The sequence below is a fragment of the Astyanax mexicanus genome, chromosome 13 (assembly GCF_023375975.1).
Source record: "Astyanax mexicanus isolate ESR-SI-001 chromosome 13, AstMex3_surface, whole genome shotgun sequence".
Taxonomy (NCBI): domain Eukaryota; kingdom Metazoa; phylum Chordata; class Actinopteri; order Characiformes; family Acestrorhamphidae; genus Astyanax; species Astyanax mexicanus.
Genome location: NC_064420.1, coordinates 35333576 through 35355072, shown reverse-complemented (window position 1 = coordinate 35355072; position 21497 = coordinate 35333576). Strand labels below are relative to the sequence as shown.

The 21497-nt window shown below is 38.0% G+C and overlaps 1 protein-coding gene and 1 long non-coding RNA gene across 3 annotated transcripts; one reads left to right on the top strand and one right to left on the bottom strand.

Moving 5' to 3' along the window:
* Nucleotides 1–14: 14 nt before the first annotated feature.
* On the bottom strand, nt 15–19801 carry arhgef3l (Rho guanine nucleotide exchange factor (GEF) 3, like). 2 transcript variants are annotated; one of them, XM_022677428.2, is made up of 13 exons: nt 19440–19799; nt 18948–19005; nt 18488–18550; nt 14595–14636; nt 13282–13389; nt 11916–12080; nt 10079–10141; nt 9898–9994; nt 9721–9797; nt 7836–8093; nt 7505–7675; nt 5886–6078; nt 15–3354 (listed from the first exon to the last, which is right to left on the bottom strand). In XM_022677428.2, the coding sequence occupies exons 1-13, from the start codon at nt 19493–19495 to the stop codon at nt 3107–3109; spliced, it is 1599 nt and encodes a 532-aa protein (XP_022533149.1). In that variant the 5' UTR covers nt 19496–19799; the 3' UTR covers nt 15–3106. The 2 variants fall into 2 exon arrangements, with proteins under 2 accessions (XP_022533149.1, XP_049318863.1); XM_049462906.1 differs by lacking the exon at nt 18488–18550 and having other exon boundaries at nt 19440–19801.
* Nucleotides 4257–13222, top strand: LOC125780563 (uncharacterized). The gene is made up of 2 exons (XR_007423796.1): nt 4257–4678; nt 13003–13222. It is a non-coding gene; the product is annotated as an uncharacterized LOC125780563 (long non-coding RNA).
* Nucleotides 19802–21497: the final 1696 nt, after the last annotated feature.

The following is a 21497-nucleotide window of genomic DNA, read 5'->3' as shown; positions in this document are numbered from 1 at the left end:
CGGCGTCCGAAAAACTTCTGCTCGCGACAACAAGCAGCTGAGAAAGATCGCAGTCAGCAACCGGTTCAAGTCCACTTCCGAGCTCACCGACTTGTGGAACAAGCAGACCGGCGCTGACGTCTCCAGATCAACCACTTACCGTCGTCTGCGCGAACTCGGCTTCAAATCTCGCGTTCCAGCAGTAAAACCGATGCTGAACAAGAAACAAATGGAGAAACGGCTGAAGTGGGCCAAAGAACATTAAATTTTCCAGGTAACGAGTTCTGTGATTAGTCTAACGAGTAGGACAGGTGCGGTGAACACCTGATTTGCTTTCTGCACAAAAAATGCATTCAAAGAATTTCATGATTGCACTATTTCAAATTATTCTAATTCTTTGACCAGCACCTGTACTCTCTCTGGGTGGGTAGATGGCGCTCTCTCCCCACATCACTTCAAAGGGTGATGTCGATCAGCACAAGGCATCTGTGAGCTGATGTATCAGAACCAAGTTGCTGTGCTTTCCTCCGAGAGCGCTGTGATGCTACTCGGCAGTGCTGCATCAGCAGCAGTTTGAAAAAGAGGCGGTGGCTGATTCACATGTATAGGAGGAGGCATGTGCTAGTCTTCACCCTCCTGGTGTTGGGGCATTATTAGTGATAGGGGGAGTCCTAATGAGTAGGTTGGGTAACTGGCAGTGTAAACTGGGGAAAAAAATGGGGAAAGTTTTTGAAATAAAATAAATAAAAACCAACTAACTTTTTTATATTGACTTTGTAAGGGTTAAACATTCGAGTTGTATATGCCACAAATGAACTCGCCCACTTGTGGAATGATTAACAAATCACCTGTTTCCACATCCTGAGAAACTATTAGTCATGTTTTTCCTTACATATCACACAAACGGATGAGCATCAATGTTATTAAATGTATGTTTTTAACCACAATTTTCAAAGCTGTTTGCTGATATCTTTGCTATCACGTCACTTTAGTATCTGTTTTAACTGGAACACTAGTCAGATTGCAATCCATCCCCAAAAATAATTAAAAGTGGGACAAAATATCGATATTGTGATATATGGTTTTCTATATCGTTTGCAATACATAATAGACACATGGCATCTAATATTGACCTTTTTTTTTTTTTAAACTAGACTACCTAATTCTACTTAGTAAACTTACAGCTTCATTACTCCACATGGTGGCGCTAATCAAATAAATAGAGTAAACCTGTGGTAAAGAATATTTGTTGTCCAATTCTTTGAAACTGACACCAATAAAGCCGTAATTCCTATTGCTTATTTAGGACTTTTCAGTAACACAGATGGCGTGTAGTATTTTAGAGAATTGTCTTGTGATATATTTATTTCTGTGATATATATATTATATCACAGAATAACAGAATTGTGATATATCGTATCATGTAATGTCCTCGCACTTCAATCCTGTCTTATTGGTCCAAACATCAAGTGTCAAGTGTGTCTATTGAAAATTGTATACTACAAAACTAACAAGCAAACTGGGTTGTTAACTAGCTTGACAGTATAATAAAGCACTCCTATTTGGAAGCATTTACAGCACTGATCATTATTGCAATGCAAAAATCCTGTATCTCCAATAGGCCTGTAACTATATATTGTACGGATGACATATTCTCCAGGAAATAGGTGTAATAAGACCTTTTACAACCCTGATACAATGTATAATATTAAAGCATACTAATGCAATTGCAAATTTCACTTTAAAATACCAGCAAACACTTAATTTTAATTATATTTCTAATAATAATCATATTGATTTACCATGTTAATGGTCTCTTATCACGAAAAATACAATGGGTGATAATAAGACAAGCAAATTATTAAGTCTAGGTTCATATATTGTACAATAATTTCTTAAAATAATTATCATGACTGGCCTGCTCTACATTTTCTTCTTTTTTCTTTTGACATAACATAAATCTGGCATTTATTCTTTACATTGTGTCTGATTTTTATGATTAATGGACCAATAGAACCTGCATTAAAAGTGATGAGTTTTTTCCTCCGCTTAATTTGCCATGTTGGAGCTAAACTATCTGGACAAAAGTATTGGGACACCTGCTGTTTCATTGTTACTTCCGAAATCAAGAGCATTAAGGGCATTAAAGTGGCAGTCCGTATTTTTTTGTTTCTAAACTGAAAGCAGAGGCATTTCTAAGTGGAGAAGGGACAAAACATTGTGTTTAATGGTACCAGTGTGCTGGAACGACCATCCCTGCTAAGCCTAATATATTAATTCTAAAAACTGGGGTTCTTCTGCCCACGTCACGCATCTTTACATACTTAGGTCACACATGTACAGCCTCTAAAAGGAGGATACGGCTCAGTTTTACTGAACGCATGCGGCTGGTGGAGCACTGGAGACTTCAGAAGACATCTCTGAAGACATTTCCCTCACCAGTTTCTGACCTGCTCTGAAAGGAGACCGCATCACACCCACCCAGTTTAAAATGATTCTCTCGCATGCTCGATGCAATTACCCATTCTCACCAGAGAGGGCCCTAAATCCCCCAAATCCCAAAACTTACAGACATCAGCTTTAAGAACGGTGCCAATAGATTCATGTTTATCTGCCCCAGAGATGTATATTCTATTCCTTCTCTAATGGGACTAGATAAGCTTACTTAAAGAGCAGAATGCATTCATTCAAGGGGTGTCCTCAAACATTTGGACATATAGTGTATGAGGTTTATGTGTGACAGCAACGTTATCTTATTCCTCTTGTTCATTCAGGTTCTTCTGTTGATTTGTCACCCATCTGTATTATCATTTATACACAATACAAACTGCATCACATTAAACCGGTGGAAGTGCAGAAGGATCGTACAGTACAGGTGTGAGCACTCACTCATACACTCAACCAGCTCAAACCAGTTTAAGACATTCTTCAGTGCTGACTTACTGCAGCACTGCAGCATCTGAAAACATTCATATAAATATTGTTCCTCTTTAGAAAAATGTATGCTATGTATGCAATCTGCTAATGTCTCTTTGTGTGTGTGTGTGTGTGTATGTGTGAGTGGGGGGTGTGTAAAATGGGAAAGCTTGCTTTGTCTCAAAGTTATTTGAAGTCTGGTAGGCCAGGCCTATGTGTCTGGCATCTCCACATCAGAATTCAAGCTCAGTTCAGCAATGTGATCCAGGGCGGGGTCTGGGCTTAATCGGGATGAGGCTTTGGACTGGCTGTCTTGAGAGAATCTGTCTCGTGATTGGACGATGGCTTGGCGTAGGCAGGAAATCCACTGCTGCTTGTTGAAGGAGTCGTTGGCCTGCAGGCTGTGAGACTGGCCCTTGGTGGAGCGCCCTCTGCTGCTCACACGGAAGCAGTTCTTCACTGAGGAGAGGAGGAACAGAGAGAGAGAAGTTACAACTCTGCATTAACACATGTTCGATATCTGTATCTATATCTGGATATACATTGGTTGAAGTGCAACCACAATGGGTGATCTAAAATCAGATCTCATCAATCCACACAGTTCTGTTTGTGCTAATTAACTGTATATGTCACATATGTCACATCTTCAGCCATATCATTAAAGCCACCTGCCTAATATTGTGCAGGTCCCTCCTTTGCCCCCAAACAGATCTAAATTATCTAGGTATAAACTCCACAATACCTCTGCAGATGTCACCTGGTCCCAACAGGTCTTGTAAGTCCTGTAAGCTCATTACAGCTAAGACCCTTGGGCACCCAACACCCTATTACTGGTTCACTGTTTGCCCTGAAAACCAGGAACACCTCACAAGTTCTGTTGGTTTGAAGATGCTCTGAAACCCCCAAATTAGGCCCTTGTTAAAAAAATAACCAAGCCACCATTATCTGTGTCCATTGTTGCTGCTTCCAAAACATCAACTTCAAGAACTGATTGCTTACTGCTTAATATGTACCGGTACATTCCACCCTATGACATGTCTGAATGTAATTTACTTTAAAACTCAGTGATCTGCTCACTCATCACTACAAGTGTATTATATGCTGTCAAATTTAAGGAAAAATGAAAAAATATCAGGCAAACTGTCAGCATCAATTGAGAAGAAGCAGCAGGCTAAGCTAACACGCTCTCACATGCACACAACTGCAACATAAAAGAGAAGTCGAGAGCTGTGGGAATAAAAAAAAAAATCTGCCTGGTTTCACTTTCAAATATGTGAACTACATGCAGATAGAGTAAAATGCACTTCATTTACACTTCTGCTGAATGTGGTCAAGCTTTGTGTCAAAACACATCCACACCTCCAAATGTGTCCTAAGCGATCAATTCCTAATCCAATACAGTGCATCCTGGGTATGTTTGCATCTGGATTTTTTTTAAAGCTCACCTTCCGTCGTTTTTTCTTTCATTTTAAAATGTCTAGTTGTGGTCTCTAGTATGAATGAATGACATGTGAGCCGTTTTTGTAAAAAAAAAGTGCTCAGGTGTCTCTGTATAGCTCTTTTTTAATGGACTGTTTTAGGGGTGTGTCCAAAATGACCGGATTCCAGCTTTGCTCATGAATATTCATACATGCAAACAGCATGCAAATATCTCTCCTCTGATTGGCTAGGAGCACTGCGACGCCCCTCCACCGCTCTGCCGCTCACTGCCTCCCACCTCCTAACTGATGAGCGGTGATGTTGCGTCGCTTCAGCTCCGCCTCTGGGAGTTTCTGGAGCCAAGGTGGGCTGGTCTGTGAGTTTCTGCCTACGTAGGCAGAAAGATAATTCAAAATTCACCCGTTTTTCGGAGTTGGGGAGGGGGGATTTCTTTGCTTAGCTCCTGCAGACAATGGGGGCTGCAAAACAGTTTAATGTGCAGGTGTACACATTCAACTCGGAGAGACCTACTGTATTCCACAAAAAACAAGAAAAATCGGATTTTCGCGGAAGGTGACCTTTAAGCAAAATGCAATTAACATGATCTGTTAAAAAAGGCATAATAATGAAAGGTGTAAACAGCCTGTGTGTGATTAGACACATTCCATTACATATGGCAGTATTAGTAACATCATCAGGAGAGCTACAACTGCTGGTTAACTAGGTAACTTTAGGGCATCATATGTATTTATTTGATTTTATTTTTTTGCTCTGCCTTAAATGCTGCAGTCGTCTGTCGTATCATTTAAGGTGGAACAGGAAAGTTAGATAGGTAGTTAGCTACTGAGACAGACTAGTAGCGATCGTTTTTATCACTTTTAACAAGAAAAATTACATTTGTGGGTTTCTTTGGTCGCTTGTGCTGCCATCTTACCAGTGATTCTCACAACCCTTGGTTTGACGTGTGCATCTGAAAAATCTTTGTTTGAAGGGCTAACAAGCCCTATCCCTTCCCCTAACCTACCCCTCCAGCCTAACAAGAACCAAGACACCCCTACCCCTTGACGTGCACACGAAAAAAAAAAACAGAGGGGTAGGGTTAAAGGGTAGGGCCAAGGGGTGAAATGGGATTGGGCCTAAGAATGCACTCACAAGTGTGTCCCAATTACATATTACATGCTAATACTATAAGCTATGTGATGTATGTACATAAAATATTACTGTACCAACACATTTCATAGTAACAGGTATTGATGAAGTGTAGCTATGCCAACATGCATCTCAGCAAGTTCTCCCGCTGCTACTGCATGTCGCTGTTCCCTTTCTGTTTTACACTGAATTTTGGGATCAGTGTAAATCCTAACCATGCTCAAAAAATAACTGTTTCTGAATATGTATATTGGTTATTTATGTATATTCAATTATCAACTATATTTTTATCCATCATAAACTAGTTAGTATTAGTAATTAGTACACAATTGGTACTCCCACATTTGTGGACACCCATATAAACCCCTAAGCTGCACAATGAATAGGGCTAGTTTGTTATAAACCTCAGCTGTCTTTATTACCTTTGTCATTGCCAGTGAAAGCACCACGGAAGGATCCAGAGCTGCTGGCCTCTCCATCAGGCAAGTCTTCCAGTAAGATCTGGGCAGCAGGCAGAGGCTGGCGGTAAACCTGAAACTGGACCGTGCCGTCCTTGTCCTGCACTACTGGCCGGGTCAACACCAGCACCCGCTCAAACAAGAACACATGCAGCTTCTGTAGAGGAGAAAAGAAAAAGAAATAAGATGAATGTAATGAATAATAAAAATAGGTGTGATTGCTAAAATTTAGCCACATCCACTTTCATTTTCATGCAGTTTTCTGTACTGTTTTAGCTTATTGAAAGGGGTACAATAGAGACTCAGTCATCTAATATCCATCTCACAAACGCAGTAACAAAAAGAACCTGTGTAATTTAAAAAATAGCTGTTTAAAAAAACTTAAGTAACACATGTATTGTAAATGAACCTCTTTGAAAAATAGAAAATAGAAAAATAATTCAGGGTAAAAGTCCCTTTAAAATGAATAGATGTTAACTCCTTATCGACCATAACGTTTATAATACTATATTACATTACATTACACATGGCAGATGCTTTTATCCAAAGTGACTTACAAATAATGATGCACATTTAGAAATAGAGGACATAGAAGTTCAAGGCAAAAAAAGAAAAACTAAGAGAAATAATGGGATAAAGGAGAAAAGTAAGAAGGAAATGAGGTTAAAAGTAGTTAGTTTGTTAGAGGTGTTAGGAGAGTAAGTGCTCTTTGAAGACTGGTACTTGAACTGGTAGTGGAGGTACCCTGCAGGAAGGTAACAGCATTAGATGTTATCCTGACATAAATGTTTTTTTAATCTGGCTTCATGACCTGAAATTAACGTCTATTGACGTCAGTGGCCAGCTGGGTAGCCTGTTCCACCATTTTGGGGAACTAGGTAGGAGAACAGTCTGGATTTCATTGTGTGAATGATTGGCAAAGATAACTAATTGCTGAATACACGCAAAGCTAAATACACTGTCTCTGCTTTCTAAATTCATACAGTGGTGAAATTGACAAATTTCACAGTTCTATACTGTTTTCTTGCTCACATTTAACAGCCAGCAGGAACAAAATATCAGCTGATCCTGAATGATAGCCAAGTCACCTACTGACCTACTGGATAATAAATACTTCAATGCTGCCATTCCTATTGCTCTTAGCTTGTGTTTTTAAATTAAATTATTTTTATTATAGACTCAGAATGGCTTTAGATTGTTGTACACCTGGATATGGAAGAAAAGACAAATGCTAATGCTAAATCACCTAGCTAGTGTACTGGAGTCTGGATTTTCTCCCCACTTTACAAGGCCAATTACTCAACCCACATTTGGACTCCCCCATCACTAGTGATGCCCCCTTTTAAAGACATTCACATCCGTTACATTCTTAAATTAAAGCATTAAACAAAATGCATAACGTTTTTAGGTACTAAATAGCCGGGTAGTTAAATGCAGTTTTTTTAGCTTGTTTGTTTTGTGTTTTTTGTCTGAAGTGCCCCATGTTTTTTCTTCTCTTATAAAGTACAGTTTTAGAGATTACCAATAGTGATAATAGATAATTAAATAATTGTATAACAGAAACTGAGAGTGGGTGAAATCACCTGTCCTTTGGTGTTCTTGAGTTCCCCATGGCAGTAGAGGAAGCGTGAAGCCTGAATCTCAGAAACTCTCTGGCCTTCCTCTGGGTAGCTCAGACCTCGCCTGTAGAACTGACACTCAGCCTCTCCGGTCTTTTGGTTTACCTCAGTGATGATATTCTGGATCAGCTCCATCTGCAGAGATCAGAGAACACTTACTTAGTGAGAGCACAAAGCTGATCTACTTCAGTGATCGATATACAACATTGAGACACTTAATGGACACTCAAACAGCAGAATAAACAGCCTCTCCGTTTTCACTAAGCTGCTGAAAGAGATGCTGGGTGGAACTCACAGCCTGTGGCAATGTCTCCTCATCTGGGTGGTCGGCCGGGGTGGTCTTCTGGATCTCCTTCAGCAGCAGAGGGTACTTCACCAGGCGGCTGCGGGGCAGGTCCAGGAAGTTCCACAGGTCCAGCTTTCTGCTGAAGGATGACTCCTGGCACAGGCGCAGAAACTCCTCCACGCGCCGCACCTGCTTCTTCTGGTCCAGCAGAGCTTTAGCACCTACCTGGTTACAGCAGTAGGTGATGTAGGCCTCCAGGCAAGGAAACTAGGAAAGGTGAACAGAGAGGTATGAAAAAAATCTGTATTATAAGGCGCACTATCAATGAACGTCTATTTTCTGGTCTATTTTCATACATAAGGCGCTGGGTGGCAAGAAAACTGTAATAAAAAAGACTGTCATTTAAAGTCAAACGAGTGCTGGGTGTTAATCTACATAGATTTATCTCCTGAAAACGGTTTATTTGGGAGAGTAAAGAGCTTTCGTTTATTTACAGTAAGCGTAGTAAGCAGAATTTCTGCAGAACTAAGGCTGAAGTTTTAACAGTAACCAGTAACAGGTTGACCTCTCCAGCAGTGCTAGCCGGGGTTAGCAGCAGGCTACAGGCCGATAATACTCACCTCTGAAAGGGGAAATAGTGGTTAGCGGCTAATGCTAATGCTACTCCAGTGTCGGTGCTGGAGAACTAAACTGAAACTTCTGAATAACACTGCAATTTGGTGAAGTAGCTTTACTGCGCCTTAAAAATGTATGCATAAAAAATGTATACATAAGACGCACTGGATTAAAAGGCGCACCTACGATTTTTAAGAATTTAAAGGATTGTAGAAGCTCCTATATTGCGAACAATATGGTACACTCATAATAAAAAAAAAGTTGCACCAGGCAGGAGGTGTCAGATTGCAGTGCTGTTTAGAAGAAAGATAGAGGTTTCCAGGAACAATGAATGATAATAAATATATATTAAGCTACACATACAAAAATAATGCTCAGTAAGTTAAGTGAACAAAACTGTAACTCTTAAAAAAAAAAAAAGAAGGAACTTTTCAGACAACTCAGATAAATCAAATGAGTGCTGGGTTTTAATCTACACAGATTTATCTTATTTGGGTGAGTAAAGCGCTTCTGTTTATTTACAGTAAGCTTCCAGACTTCCACTGAAGCTGGAGCATTAGCGACTTACCGACTTACTTAGTGCTAATGCTGCTCCAAGAGTGCTAGCTGGGGTTAGCTGCAGGCTAAAGGGCGATAATACTCACTACTGAACGGCCAAAGAGCCGCTAGCGCGGTTAGTGGGTAATGCTAATGCTGCTCCAGCAGTGCTAGCAGGGGTTAGCAGCAGACTACAGGTTTATAATACTCACCTCTGGATGGCCAAAAATCTAGCGCTTACCGCAGATAGCGGTTAATGCTAATGCTGCTATAGAACAGAACTGAAACTTCTGTATAACGCTGCAGTTCAGCCAAGTGGCTTTAGTGCCTCTTACAAACCCTGACTGGTAAAATTCATTAATAAGGTGCACCGGATTATAAGGCGCACTGATGATTTTGGGGAAAATTAAAGGATTTTACAGGTACCTTATAGTGCAAAAAATACGACAGTGATTAATATCTTTGCAAACATGAAGAACGTACAGAAATATCTGTGCAGTTCCAGCTACAAAATTTAAAACAATTAATTTTATTTTTGAAAGTGAAGGTAGTATAATGAGCCTTTATGATTCATAGACTTTTTCCCTTTTATAATGTTTTAGTGTTAAAACGCTTTTTGATATCTGTACTGACATTCAATCTAAAGACACCAAGTTTGGTTTCCAACAGCTTTTTTCTTTCCACAGTCTGTTTCTGAAAGTATCACATCTTCACGTTTTAGTGTTTCCTTGGAAACACTCACCCAATCCAGCAGGGTTGGTCCCACCTCCCCCACAGTCTTCTCCGATCCTCGCAGCTTCTCCAGACGCGCCAAGAAATCTGCACGCACACACGAGCCAACAGATGGAAGAAATGCTTAATTTAATTATAATTCAGGGATTCTGTTGCTATTATAACAATCGCAAATACTATTGCTCACCTTCGTGCAGAGGAATCAGTGAATCAAGTGTCCCAAAAATCTGCCCCAGTTCACTTTCAGTCATGATGTCCAGTTTCAGCATGGGCTCATAGTAAACCTGCGAGTTTAAATGTGGAGATTAAATGTTCATAGGTAGAGAATGGAAAAGGACGTTTCTTGTGAAATAAGACATTTAGCATACCTTCTTGACTAAACTGAGGTCTTCTATTAGCTGTCGCTCTCCCTGAGTCATTTCATATATTACCTAAAAGAGAAAACACATCAGGAGATTCAGGACATACTGATACAAGTGGACAATGCAAATATTACAGATGCACAAAGGGATACAACTATAAATCGAAATTTATTCTTATCCTTTTCATATTTCATTTTATTTTAGTATTCCTTTTGCTAGCATTTATTTTAGCAAATGTCTCTAAAATAAACAGTACTGTATCTCATACTTTATGATTACTGTATTTCTAAATCTCTTACAGTTGTCCCCAATTATTTACAGTCTATAACTGATTTTATTAGCCAGACACACTTTATATTCAAAGACCAAAAGTATTCTGACACCCCTGTTAATTATTGGATCATCTTATCTTAGTGTCATTCAGTCCCTTGGCCACAGGTGTATACATTTTAGCACCTTCCCAACCAAACCTTGGTAAAAGAATAGGTGGTTCTAAATATCTCACTGTATTCCATCATGGTACTGTACTAGAAAGCAGAGTTACAGAAGTTACAGAGTGGGGTGTCTGCATGCTGACTAGCAAATTGCATATCGTGTAGGTGTCCCAATACTTTTGTCTACACAGCAAACATTACATCACAAACTGGGGAGAAATTGACATTACGGACGTTAAATGTTAAATGCCTGCACAGCTTTGGAAAACAATGTTCTATACACCTGGCACCCGTTATCAGACCTCCCTTGGATTTGGAAAATTCACATCACCTTGTCGCTATCATGCCATGACCAGTGTTCAACCTTACTCACGAGATAATACCTCACAACTTACACGGGTATGGGTGTTCCCAAGTCATTCCCTGACGTAACACTTCATAATTAATGATATATTAATTAATATTCATTATATAAATATACTGCTCATCTCATGAGCGCAGCAGTGTACACTGTGTTCATTGCTCTTGGTTTTGAGGCAACTTTAACAGTGGTTATTAAAATGATGTAATGTGTGTGTGTGTTCTCGTGGCTTGTGTTTGTCATGTGAAAGACAGCGTGTTCTTAAGAAAAAGCACTTGGTTTTGTCTGAGTTTTGTTCAGACATTATTGTTGTGTTCATGTTTTTGTTCTTTCTTTGAAGAGCAAATAAACATTTTAGTAAACCTGAATATGGGGCATAAAAAAAAATCATACAAAAACAAATGAAATGTTTGACGATAATTAGCATACCTAATATAACAATTGTTAACATTTGATTTAATGAAAAAATCAGTTTTAAATATGCTTATATTTTTTATATATTTGTAAAACTTTTATAATGCTACACACACCAAGGAAATCAATATTTTAATCTACATAAATCAGGTACATGGAAAATAGACCCAAAATATGGACATACAGCTACTTTTTAGTTGCAAATTCTTTGCAAGTCTCCTTCCTTATTTATGGGAATTGGTAAGTGTCAAAACTAAGCCTCACTCATTTCACAAGAAGGAGAGGTGTCTCCAAACTTATGGTGAGCTGCGTTCACACCTTGAGCCAGCACTCTTAAAGGCCATTTAAAAAGCTGTGAATGTTTACACAGAGCAGTGCCAGGCGCTGTATGTATGTGCTGTGGTGAAGCTGTTGTCTGATGAAATCTGAAAAAGAGAACATGGCCTCTAAGCCAGCTCACTTCCTGTTTCATAACACACAAAAGGCTTAAAGTGAACGAGAACGAGCGCCTGACAAACAGCTCATCGCCCCCCGGCAGCGTTTCCAGCGGGTACGGGAAGGGTACTCTTTATGTGGGGCCGGGTCCTGGTTGCGTGCTGTTTGGTGTTAATCCACAGAAGCAGCCCTGCCATACCTCCTGTCTCTTAATCTCCCTGGCACTCATATCCTGGCTCATGCTGTCCACTGTGTCGCTCCACAGCTGGCTGCTGCGCCGCCGGGGGAAGGAGGAGGCCTTCTGACGAGTGCGGATCGGCATGGGGGGCAACGGGCGGGCTTCTGTACGGAAGCTAATAGAGCGCTGAAAGTGTCAAAGAAGAAAGGAGGTTAGGCACAGAACCTGATCTACAGCTCTGAAAAAAAATTAAGAGACCATTTCAGTTTCTAAATCAGTTGCTCTGATTTAGCTATTTATAGTATATATTTGAGTAAAATGAACATTGATGTTTTATTCTATAAACTATGGACAACATTTCTCCCAAATTCCAAATTAAAATATTGTCATTTACAGCATTTATTAGCAGAAAATGAGAAATAGCTAAAATAACAATAAATATGCAGAACTTTCAGACCTCAAATGATGCAAAGAAAACAGGTTCATATTTATGATAAGTTCATAAGTTTTAAGAGAACAGAAATCAATATTTGGTGGAATAACCCTGTTTTTAATGCATCTTGACATGTTCTCCTCCACCAGTTTTACACACTGCTTTTGGATAACTTTATGCCACTCCTGGTGTAAAAATTCAAGCAGCTCAGTTTGGTTTGATGGCTTGAGATCATCCATCTTCCTCTTGTTTAAATTCCAGAGGTTTTCAATTTGGTAAAATCAAAGAAACTCATCATTTTTAAGTGGTCTCTTATTTTTTTTATTTAAAGCTCACCTTCCGTCGTTTTTTCTTTCATTTTAAAATGTCTAGTTGTGGTCTCTAGTATGAATGAATGACATGTGAGCCGTTTTTGTAAAAAAAAAAGTGCTCAGGTGTCTCTGTATAGCTCTTTTTTAATGGACTGTTTTAGGGGTGTGTCCAAAATGACCGGATTCCAGCTTTGCTCATGAATATTCATATATGCAAACAGCATGCAAATATCTCTCCTCTGATTGGCTAGGAGCACTGCGACGCCCCTCCACCACTCTGCCGCTCACTGCCTCCCACCTCCTAACTGATGAGCGGTGATGTTGCGTCGCTTCAGCTCCGCCTCTGGGAGTTTCTCGAGCCAAGGTGGGCTGGTCTGTGAGTTTCTGCCTACGTAGGCAGAAAGATAATTCAAAATTCACCCGTTTTTCGGAGGGGGGGAGGGGGGATTTCTTTGCTTAGCTCCTGCAGACAATGGGGGCTGCAAAACAGTTTAATGTGCAGGTGTACACATTCAACTCGGAGAGACCTACTGTATTCCACAAAAAACAAGAAAAATCGGATTTTCGCGGAAGGTGAGCTTTAATGCTGGAAAATTAGCTGTACAGTGTCTATTAGCTATTAGCTTGCCCAGACAAGCCTTACCTGGATGGACTGTCCTAAGCGTTTCAGTGCCGGGGTCTTTACTGGTGTTATAATGCCAGTAACTTCACTACTTCTGTCCACTGGTTTCACCCTTTTGTTACAAGGCCCCTACCATTAAAACAAAAACACCGGATAAAAATGACTATCATAACAGTAAAGTATATTAAAAAACAAACACTTATATAGCAATAATAATAAGAAAAAGACATTATGTTTTTTTTATGGGTAACTTTCAAACATTTAAACGCATAAAGTGTTTAAAGTGCTAATTTTTAGTAACCAAAAAAATAATTGAACTAGTGAAAAAAAAAAAAAAGCTATGGATACATTTCCTTTTTTCTTAACGTTTCATACACTTAGAGTATCAATACTGACTGTTTCATAAGAGAAACACAGCTAAGAAGCATATGAACAGGTTTTTATAGAGGGAATTTTCACTAGTAAAAAAATTAAGACTCCTAATTAAACATTTTATCTTCGAAACGTCAGTATTGAGGGAAAATTAATACAAGAAAACCAATACAACAGAAGACAGTTGTTAATAATTACTACATAAATATATAACTAGTTTATGTAATTGTGCATATTGATATAATTAATTAGTTATGCAGTTATTACTTAAAATGTCTAAAGTAGATTATTAGAATATTGTCTGTCTAATTTAAAGATCAGACATAGGTCTGGTTTCTCTTGACTGATGCATGAGAATATAGGGATGTATACAATGTCACATGTTTCAATATGTTAAAAAAAATCATATAGGCTGTCATAATTCTTTTACATGACTATAAAAGGCTGCAATCTGCAGATCTAAGATCCCTTAGGTGGAAGGGCAAGTGCAGTAACTCCAATCTGTCCTGAAAGATGAAGGTAAGCAGTGCAGTTTTGTCTTTTAAACATTTAAACAAGTGATGTTCTCTCTCTCTCATGATGCTGCTGTATTTTATTGTGTTTAGTGTGCAGAGGAGGTTTATCTTTCACATATAGCCCAGTTAAAAGAGAGCTTTGAAATTTCATTCATTTAGCAAAGATAATGCCTACAGTCAGCAATGCTTTACAACTAACACACATTTTCTTAAGTTTACATGAGTGAGAAAATAAAGCTTATTATAAACTCCCTAAAGTAAAGTTTCGATTCAACATTCGAATTTAAGATAATTTTTTTCTTTTTTTTTATCATGGTGATAAGTGTGTCTCTACTTTACTAAAACAAAGACTAGTTTGTCTAAGATAAAGGAACATTTTAATGCACTTGTTTTGAATTATATTTTAGTATATTTTAGTAACTATAACACTCTTAAGCTTTATAGTACCTCAGAGTCTTGCAGACTATCACAGGGAAAGTCATCTTCATCCTGCAAGTCAAAGGAAGATCATTAACAAGATCATGGGGAGGGGGGGGGGGGGGGGGGGTACCAGAGATTATACAAGTAGTCACACACACACAGACACACACACACACACACAGACACACACACACACAGGAAGGGGTAAATCTGCTGATGGGGAAGTCAAACACAAAAACAACTACAAAGATGAGATCAAAGAATCAAAGATGGAACTCTCAGATCGGAATTCGGAAAATCTTCAGACCCTTTCACTTTCTTCACATTTTGTTGTGATGTGGCGGTCTTGTGCTAAATAAAAATGTGCTAATTAAAATAAAAAATCCCCTTTTATTCTGCACTCAGTACCAAATAAAAGAATTTTAGAAATTTTCTCAAACTTTCATTCAGTACTTTGTTGAAGCACCTTTAAAAGCAATTTCAGCCTCTGGACTTCCTGGATTTGATCACATAAGGTTGTACACATGGATTTGGGGATTTTCTGCATTTCTTTTCTGAGGATCCTCTTAAGCTCCATCAGGTTGGATGGCGACTGTTGGTGGGCAGCCATTTTCAGATCTCTCCAGAGATATTCATCTGGGTGGGCCATTCAAGGACTTACAACACAGAGTTGTCCCTATGCCACTCCTGTGCCCCAGTATTGGCTTGCATCAAGAATATCTCTGAACTTTGCTCCATCCAGCTGTATCCTTAACTCTGATCAGTCTCCCTGTACCAGCTGCTCAAAAAAAACAACCCCACAGCATGATGCTGCCACCACCATGCTTCACTGTAGGGATGGTATTTGATATGTGATAAGCAGTGTCTAGTTTTCTTTAAACAAGGCGCTTTGAATTGAGACCAAGTTAAATCTTGTTTCCATCAGACCAGATGATCTTGTTTCTCTGAGTGTCCTTTAGGTGCCTTCACATGTTTTTTTTTTGTTTTTTTTACAGACAAGTGGCTTTTTTTTTTGGCCATTACACTATAAACTCAGATTTTTGGAGTGCCGCAGTGACGGCTTAGAGAGCTTAGAGATTGGACTAATCTCAAATGGAAACATCTCAAAGATGATCAAGCGAATAAATACTCCCTTCCCAAATGCCATAGAAAAGTGTCTAAATACTTGCTGTAAGGGAAATATTTATTCTGCCTTAAAAATTTGATTAAATTTTTACATATATTTTGTTTACTTTGACAATATGGGGTATTGAGTGCAGAATGATGGTGGGGGGGGCCGAAACATAATGTAAAGGTGTAAAATGAAAAACAGTCAAAGACTATATATGTACACTATATTGCCTAAGAAAAGTCAGTACAGATTTGTACTTAAAAGGGTACAAAGCTTGTCGCTGGGGCTGTACTTTATATTGAGGTACAAAAAAGTACCTTTCAGTGAAAGTCTTTTTGTACCCATGTTTTTTGTGCCAGTAAAGATTATACAGATTATAAACATTATCATCAACTAAATATGGCTCAAAAACTTGACGATTGAAAATTGTGTGGCTTTCAAATAAAAAAATGTATTTATATATTAAAATATATATTGTTTATTAGTACAGTGATACAGAATACTGAATGTACCTTTTGACTGGTTAAATGGTACAAATTTGTACTTATTGCTGGTAGAAATTTCTTTGCACTTCAGAGGGAACAAATCTGACCCTGTAAAGACCAATATTATACCTTTGAGGGTACAATTATGAAGAGTGTACCTCTGAGTACAAAAAAAGTACTCATATCGTACCTCTGTTCTTTAGAGTGCAGGTGTATTAAATCAAGCTCCTCAGGAGCTCTGTGAAATCCAGTGTGGGACCATGATAGGATTTAACCTCTACAACAAGTAGCCAGTAGTGAAATTTCCTCACTAAATGTAAATGTTCCACTGTCACTGACAATAGTTAACTGTCAGTGATATAAGAAATTGGAAGTGACTGGGAATGACAGCCACTCGCAATTTGCAGATGTAGCAAATTTTTATGCAGAGTCAGTCATTACAGAACTACAAACTTCATGTGGCCTTCAGATAAGCTCAACAACAGTAGAGCATGGAGAGCTTAATGAAATGGGGTTCCATGGCTAAGCAGCTTCATCCAAACCTACACCTACCATATATATATATATATATATATATATATATATATATATATGTGTGTAGAGCTGGGCAATTTGACAGTACTTCACTGTATTGTATATAGTTTGTTCTAGCATATTCTGCTTATCATATGTGCCACAAATGGCGTGCAGCACTTTCTGAATAAAGATCTGTGTTTAAGAAACTGTAGTATTTCATTTATAAGAATATTTTGTTACTAATGAATTTATTCACAAACTTTTCCAGTTCAGTTAGTGTGTAAAAAAGTATAAAAGAAGAGAAAACAGACAAATGGTAAGGTAAGCAAAAACTTTTTTTGGACAGTGTTGTTGTTAAGACCATGGTTGACGACACTGTGAGAGCAGTGTGAAGGTTCTGGTTAATGTGTTTACGGTTAAAAGGAAAAAGCATGACTGAGCGTAAAGGGTGTTGGTGTGGCTGGTGTGGAAGTCAAAATGGTAGATTAAGAGAGGGAGCACAAAACTGAGAGAAGAAACCAACCGAGAGGCACAGCAGATAACTGTGTGTGTGTGTGTGTGTGTGTGTGTGTGAGTGTGTGTGCATGGAGGGTGGCCTCTTTCCGGTACGATACAGGAAACAGTTGTAAAATGTCAAGTTTCTGAGCCACAAATGGGTGATAATGGCTTTTTTCTTTGCTCCAGATTAATCCAGATTAATCACACACTGTTCTTAAGTAACTGAACTCTTTGATGTCATGCTCTATTAGTGTTTAAGGTGGACCGTAAAAACCACAGCTTGTGCTGCGAATCACGCACACACCTGCTCTCAACAGCAAAACCTGCGGCCTGAGTTTCCGTTACGAAGCAGCCGAAAGCAAGAGAGGAGCCAAAGGTAAAACGAAGAGGCAGAGTAACTGACAGAGAGGAAGAGTCACATTGCATCAAACAGTGACTGATGATTAGTGAGATTAAACATAATGAAACAAGAGAAGGTTTGGTGATCAGTGTGATTAAACATAAAGAATAAAACAGGAATTGGTAATTATTGAGATTAACCATAAAGGGACATTTTCCCAGAAAGGGATTAAACCTGATCTTGGACTTGCACAGCATTCTAAACGGAGAGTTACCATTGAAATTAAAATGTAGTCCTTGATTAGACTTAATCCCTGACAGAGAAACTGCCATAAATAAATAATGAAGCTCTAGAAATCTGGAAATCACGAGTAAGTTCATTTTAACAAGGAAAATGCTTCTGCAATACAGCTCTGCAAATAAATAAGAGACTCTCTGATTTTACCAAACTGAAAACCTCTAGAATATAATCAAGAGGAAGATGGATGATCACAAGCCATTAAACCAAGCTCCAAAAGCATCCAAAAGCAGTGTGTAAGACTGGTGGAGGAGAACATGCCAAGATGCATGAAACATGTGATTAAAAATCAGGGTTATTCCACCAAATATTTATTTCTGAACTCTTAAAACTTTATGAATATGAACTTGTTTTCTTTGCATTATTTGAGAACTGAAAGCTTCAGACCTCAAAAGCTTTGAGCCATTTCTCATTTTCTGCAAATAAATGCTCTAAATGACAATATTTTTATTTAGAGTTTATAGAATAAAACAACAATGTTCATTTTACTCAAACATATACCTATAAATAACAAAATCAGAGAAACTGATTCAAAATCCGAAGTGGTCTCTTTTAATGTTTAACAGAGCTGTATGTTAGAAGTTAAGATCACAAAGTAAAGAGCTTAATCAGATCAACTCTCCCCCAGCCATTTCAGCAGATTTACTGAAATTCTACACTGATAAGAACTCACATAGTCGTCTGAGGCTCGGGCTGAAATTTCAGCATCACTGCTTGGGTCCTGTTTCCTTTTCTTCTGCTCAGAAAGCAACAGACAACATCGTGAGTTGCCTCCACAAAAGAGCAGACACTTTAGTCCTACCCTTCAAAAAGTGTGGCAGTTAAGGTTTGTGTGCTGTGTTTATCATCGCTGTCCAATGAAGCATCAACAAGTATCTCCAAAATGTTGACTTTACAGGAAAAAAGGCAAAAAGGGTTCTTGAATTCGAATGGAGTAAGTCATTTTAGAACATTTTAGAACTATTCTATCGGTCTGTTGATCCAGAGTAATAATTCTCACAGTGAGCGGAGAGAGCAGCTTAAGGGTTTAAATGATGGAGAAAAGTAAAAACTGACAAAAATGGAGATACATGTTTTTTTCACTGGACAGCAGTGATGCATGTGTGTGTGTATGTGTAGAAAAAAAGACTTACCCCTGCAAAGTCTGAAAGGTTTCCGTAAGTGAGGAGCCTATCTCTCTGTACTGGAGACCTGAAGATATGTGAAAAGCAATGTCAAACCTGTCCTTTCTAAACCAACATACATTACATGTATAGAATGGCAAACAGGAAAAAATACAAAAATAAAAGGTATATATATATATATATATATATATTTTTTAGTTTCCAAGTCAAGTCACTTAAGAGCATTTCTACTGGTCTATGAATCTTGAAATTGGAACACAATGTACAGAACAATTTAACTTGAAGTAACAGAAACAATCACGGTCATTATAGTAAATGAGAAAGATATTAAAGAACAAAGATTTACACACTTATAGAAACTGATTAAAAAAAGTAATCTGTTCTAGTAAATTTGATTGAACATAATGAACAAACCAATGACCTGCTAGACAAAGCCACAGAACCCAGACCCAACCAAAAAAAAGTGCAATATAAGAAGAAAAGAAGTTTTTTTTTTTTTACCAGGCCAGTGATGAATCAGCCTCATTCTCGTCCGACTCCATCTTTGTCTCTTTCATATCATCTTCAAAAGCGATCTACACTCCAGCAAATCCAGACTACGTGATAAAAGACTCTGATGGTCTGGTCCCCTCACAAAACACCTGTCCCACCACTTGGTGGAAAGTAGAAGACAGCAGAATTCTGAGGTGCACCCTCACTCACTACCCCTCCTCTCTTCCTCTTCCACTTGCATGTCTGAAACCCACATCCTGTATTGTGAACAAGTTCTTGCTTCCTGTTAACACACAACTAATTTAGCGCTCTCTGGTCTCGAGCTTACGATTAGGCCTTGCCTTTAACAGACGTTTAGAAACGACTGAGAGAAACCCAACAGGAACTTAAACCTACTGACCCATTTCACTGCAGATACACGACCTCTCAAAATCATCAGTCCAACATCAACTTCAGCTTCACAGAAAACATGACAGTGAGATTTTTTATATAAGTGTGACACTGTTACAGGGCTCTCACAGTACACTCAATGTAAGACTCATTTTTAGACATAGAATCAAACACAAAAGTGTAAGAACCAAAAAATTATAGAAATATTTGGGGGTGTGTCTTATAGTATCTAACAGAATACATTTTTTATAATTTTTGAAAACCTATATTATGATAACAGTAGAATTATGCTTAAAAGCAGCTTATTGTCAATTTATTTTGCTCTATTTTTTTTATTAAAACATTATCTTTCAGCGTTTCGTCATTAATTATTGCAAAAATATAAAATATTGTGATACAATATTAGGGCCATTTTGCCCACCTCTAGATTGAACATATATATGATATGTTTTGATGTTAAATGGTAAATGTAATAACAGTCAGCTGAGGGATCTTCACTTAATCTGGCAAGGGCAAATGAGTACAGGTCACATGATGCTCTGTGATGAAAAACAACATGGCAGCAAACGCAGTCAGAGCACCAAGTTACTATCAGCCCAAATCAGGTTCTTTGAAGACTGATTAACCCTTTCATACCTGAATAAAAAATTTTCCAATGATAGAAAATGCTGTTTTCTGTCTGTAAGGCACATATATCCTCACTTTCCAATTAAGAACTATTTTTAGTTCATAACATTTTAAACACACTGACTGTGTTCATAAATGGACAACATTGACTTCAACTGAAAATTATGGAGGATTTTTTTTCTCTCTCCTGAAAAGTTGCTGTTTTTGGAGATATTTATCATTGGGCAGCGAAGATATATTCAGTAAAATTATATATTAATTAAGTAAATATTTGTTAATTGCATAGGAAGCCTGTGTTTAACATGTATTATATTCAATATTGAACAATATTTTATTTCACCATTACATTTTATGTATATTGGCCCATTCATCCTACATCTAAATAGACCTTATCTTTAGATTTTTTAGCTTACATTTTACACATTCTATCTTTTAATCTTATCTAGTACAACTACTAGCTTAATTGTATCTCCTATCTCTTATAAGCTGCATTGCACCATCAGTTGGAAAATGCAGGACACAAACAATAATAAAAAAAAAATAACATAGGTTTTTATTTAGATGCACAATATATTTTTTGGTAAGTCACCACCTATGAAATACACTTTAAGATTTGTTTGTATCTACTGAATATATGAAATATATGAAAGTATGTTCTTAAAAAGAATAATAAAAATAGTCATCCTGGCAACAATAGATAGTGATATTTTATGCAATGTTGCCCAATCCTGTAGTATAACATTCCTTTTTATTTAAATAAGGTCAAAAGCTTCTTGAATCATTAAAAACACATTATTAACAGCCAGTATTAGCCCATCAGTCCCGTACTTTGGCCAAAGCCCATTTTACACCACTCACCAGCTGCTCGTTATAATCTTTACACTGCACCCTAAACGCAGCAGCCTCAGTCACTTAAGTCATTTAAGGTGGAACTAGAAATGTAGCTACCTACCTACTACCTACTAGTTTTTTTATATGCTTGATATTAAGAAAAACGCTACAGTAAAGAAACTACATTAAACTAAGGTAATTCAAAGGGCATTTGCCAAA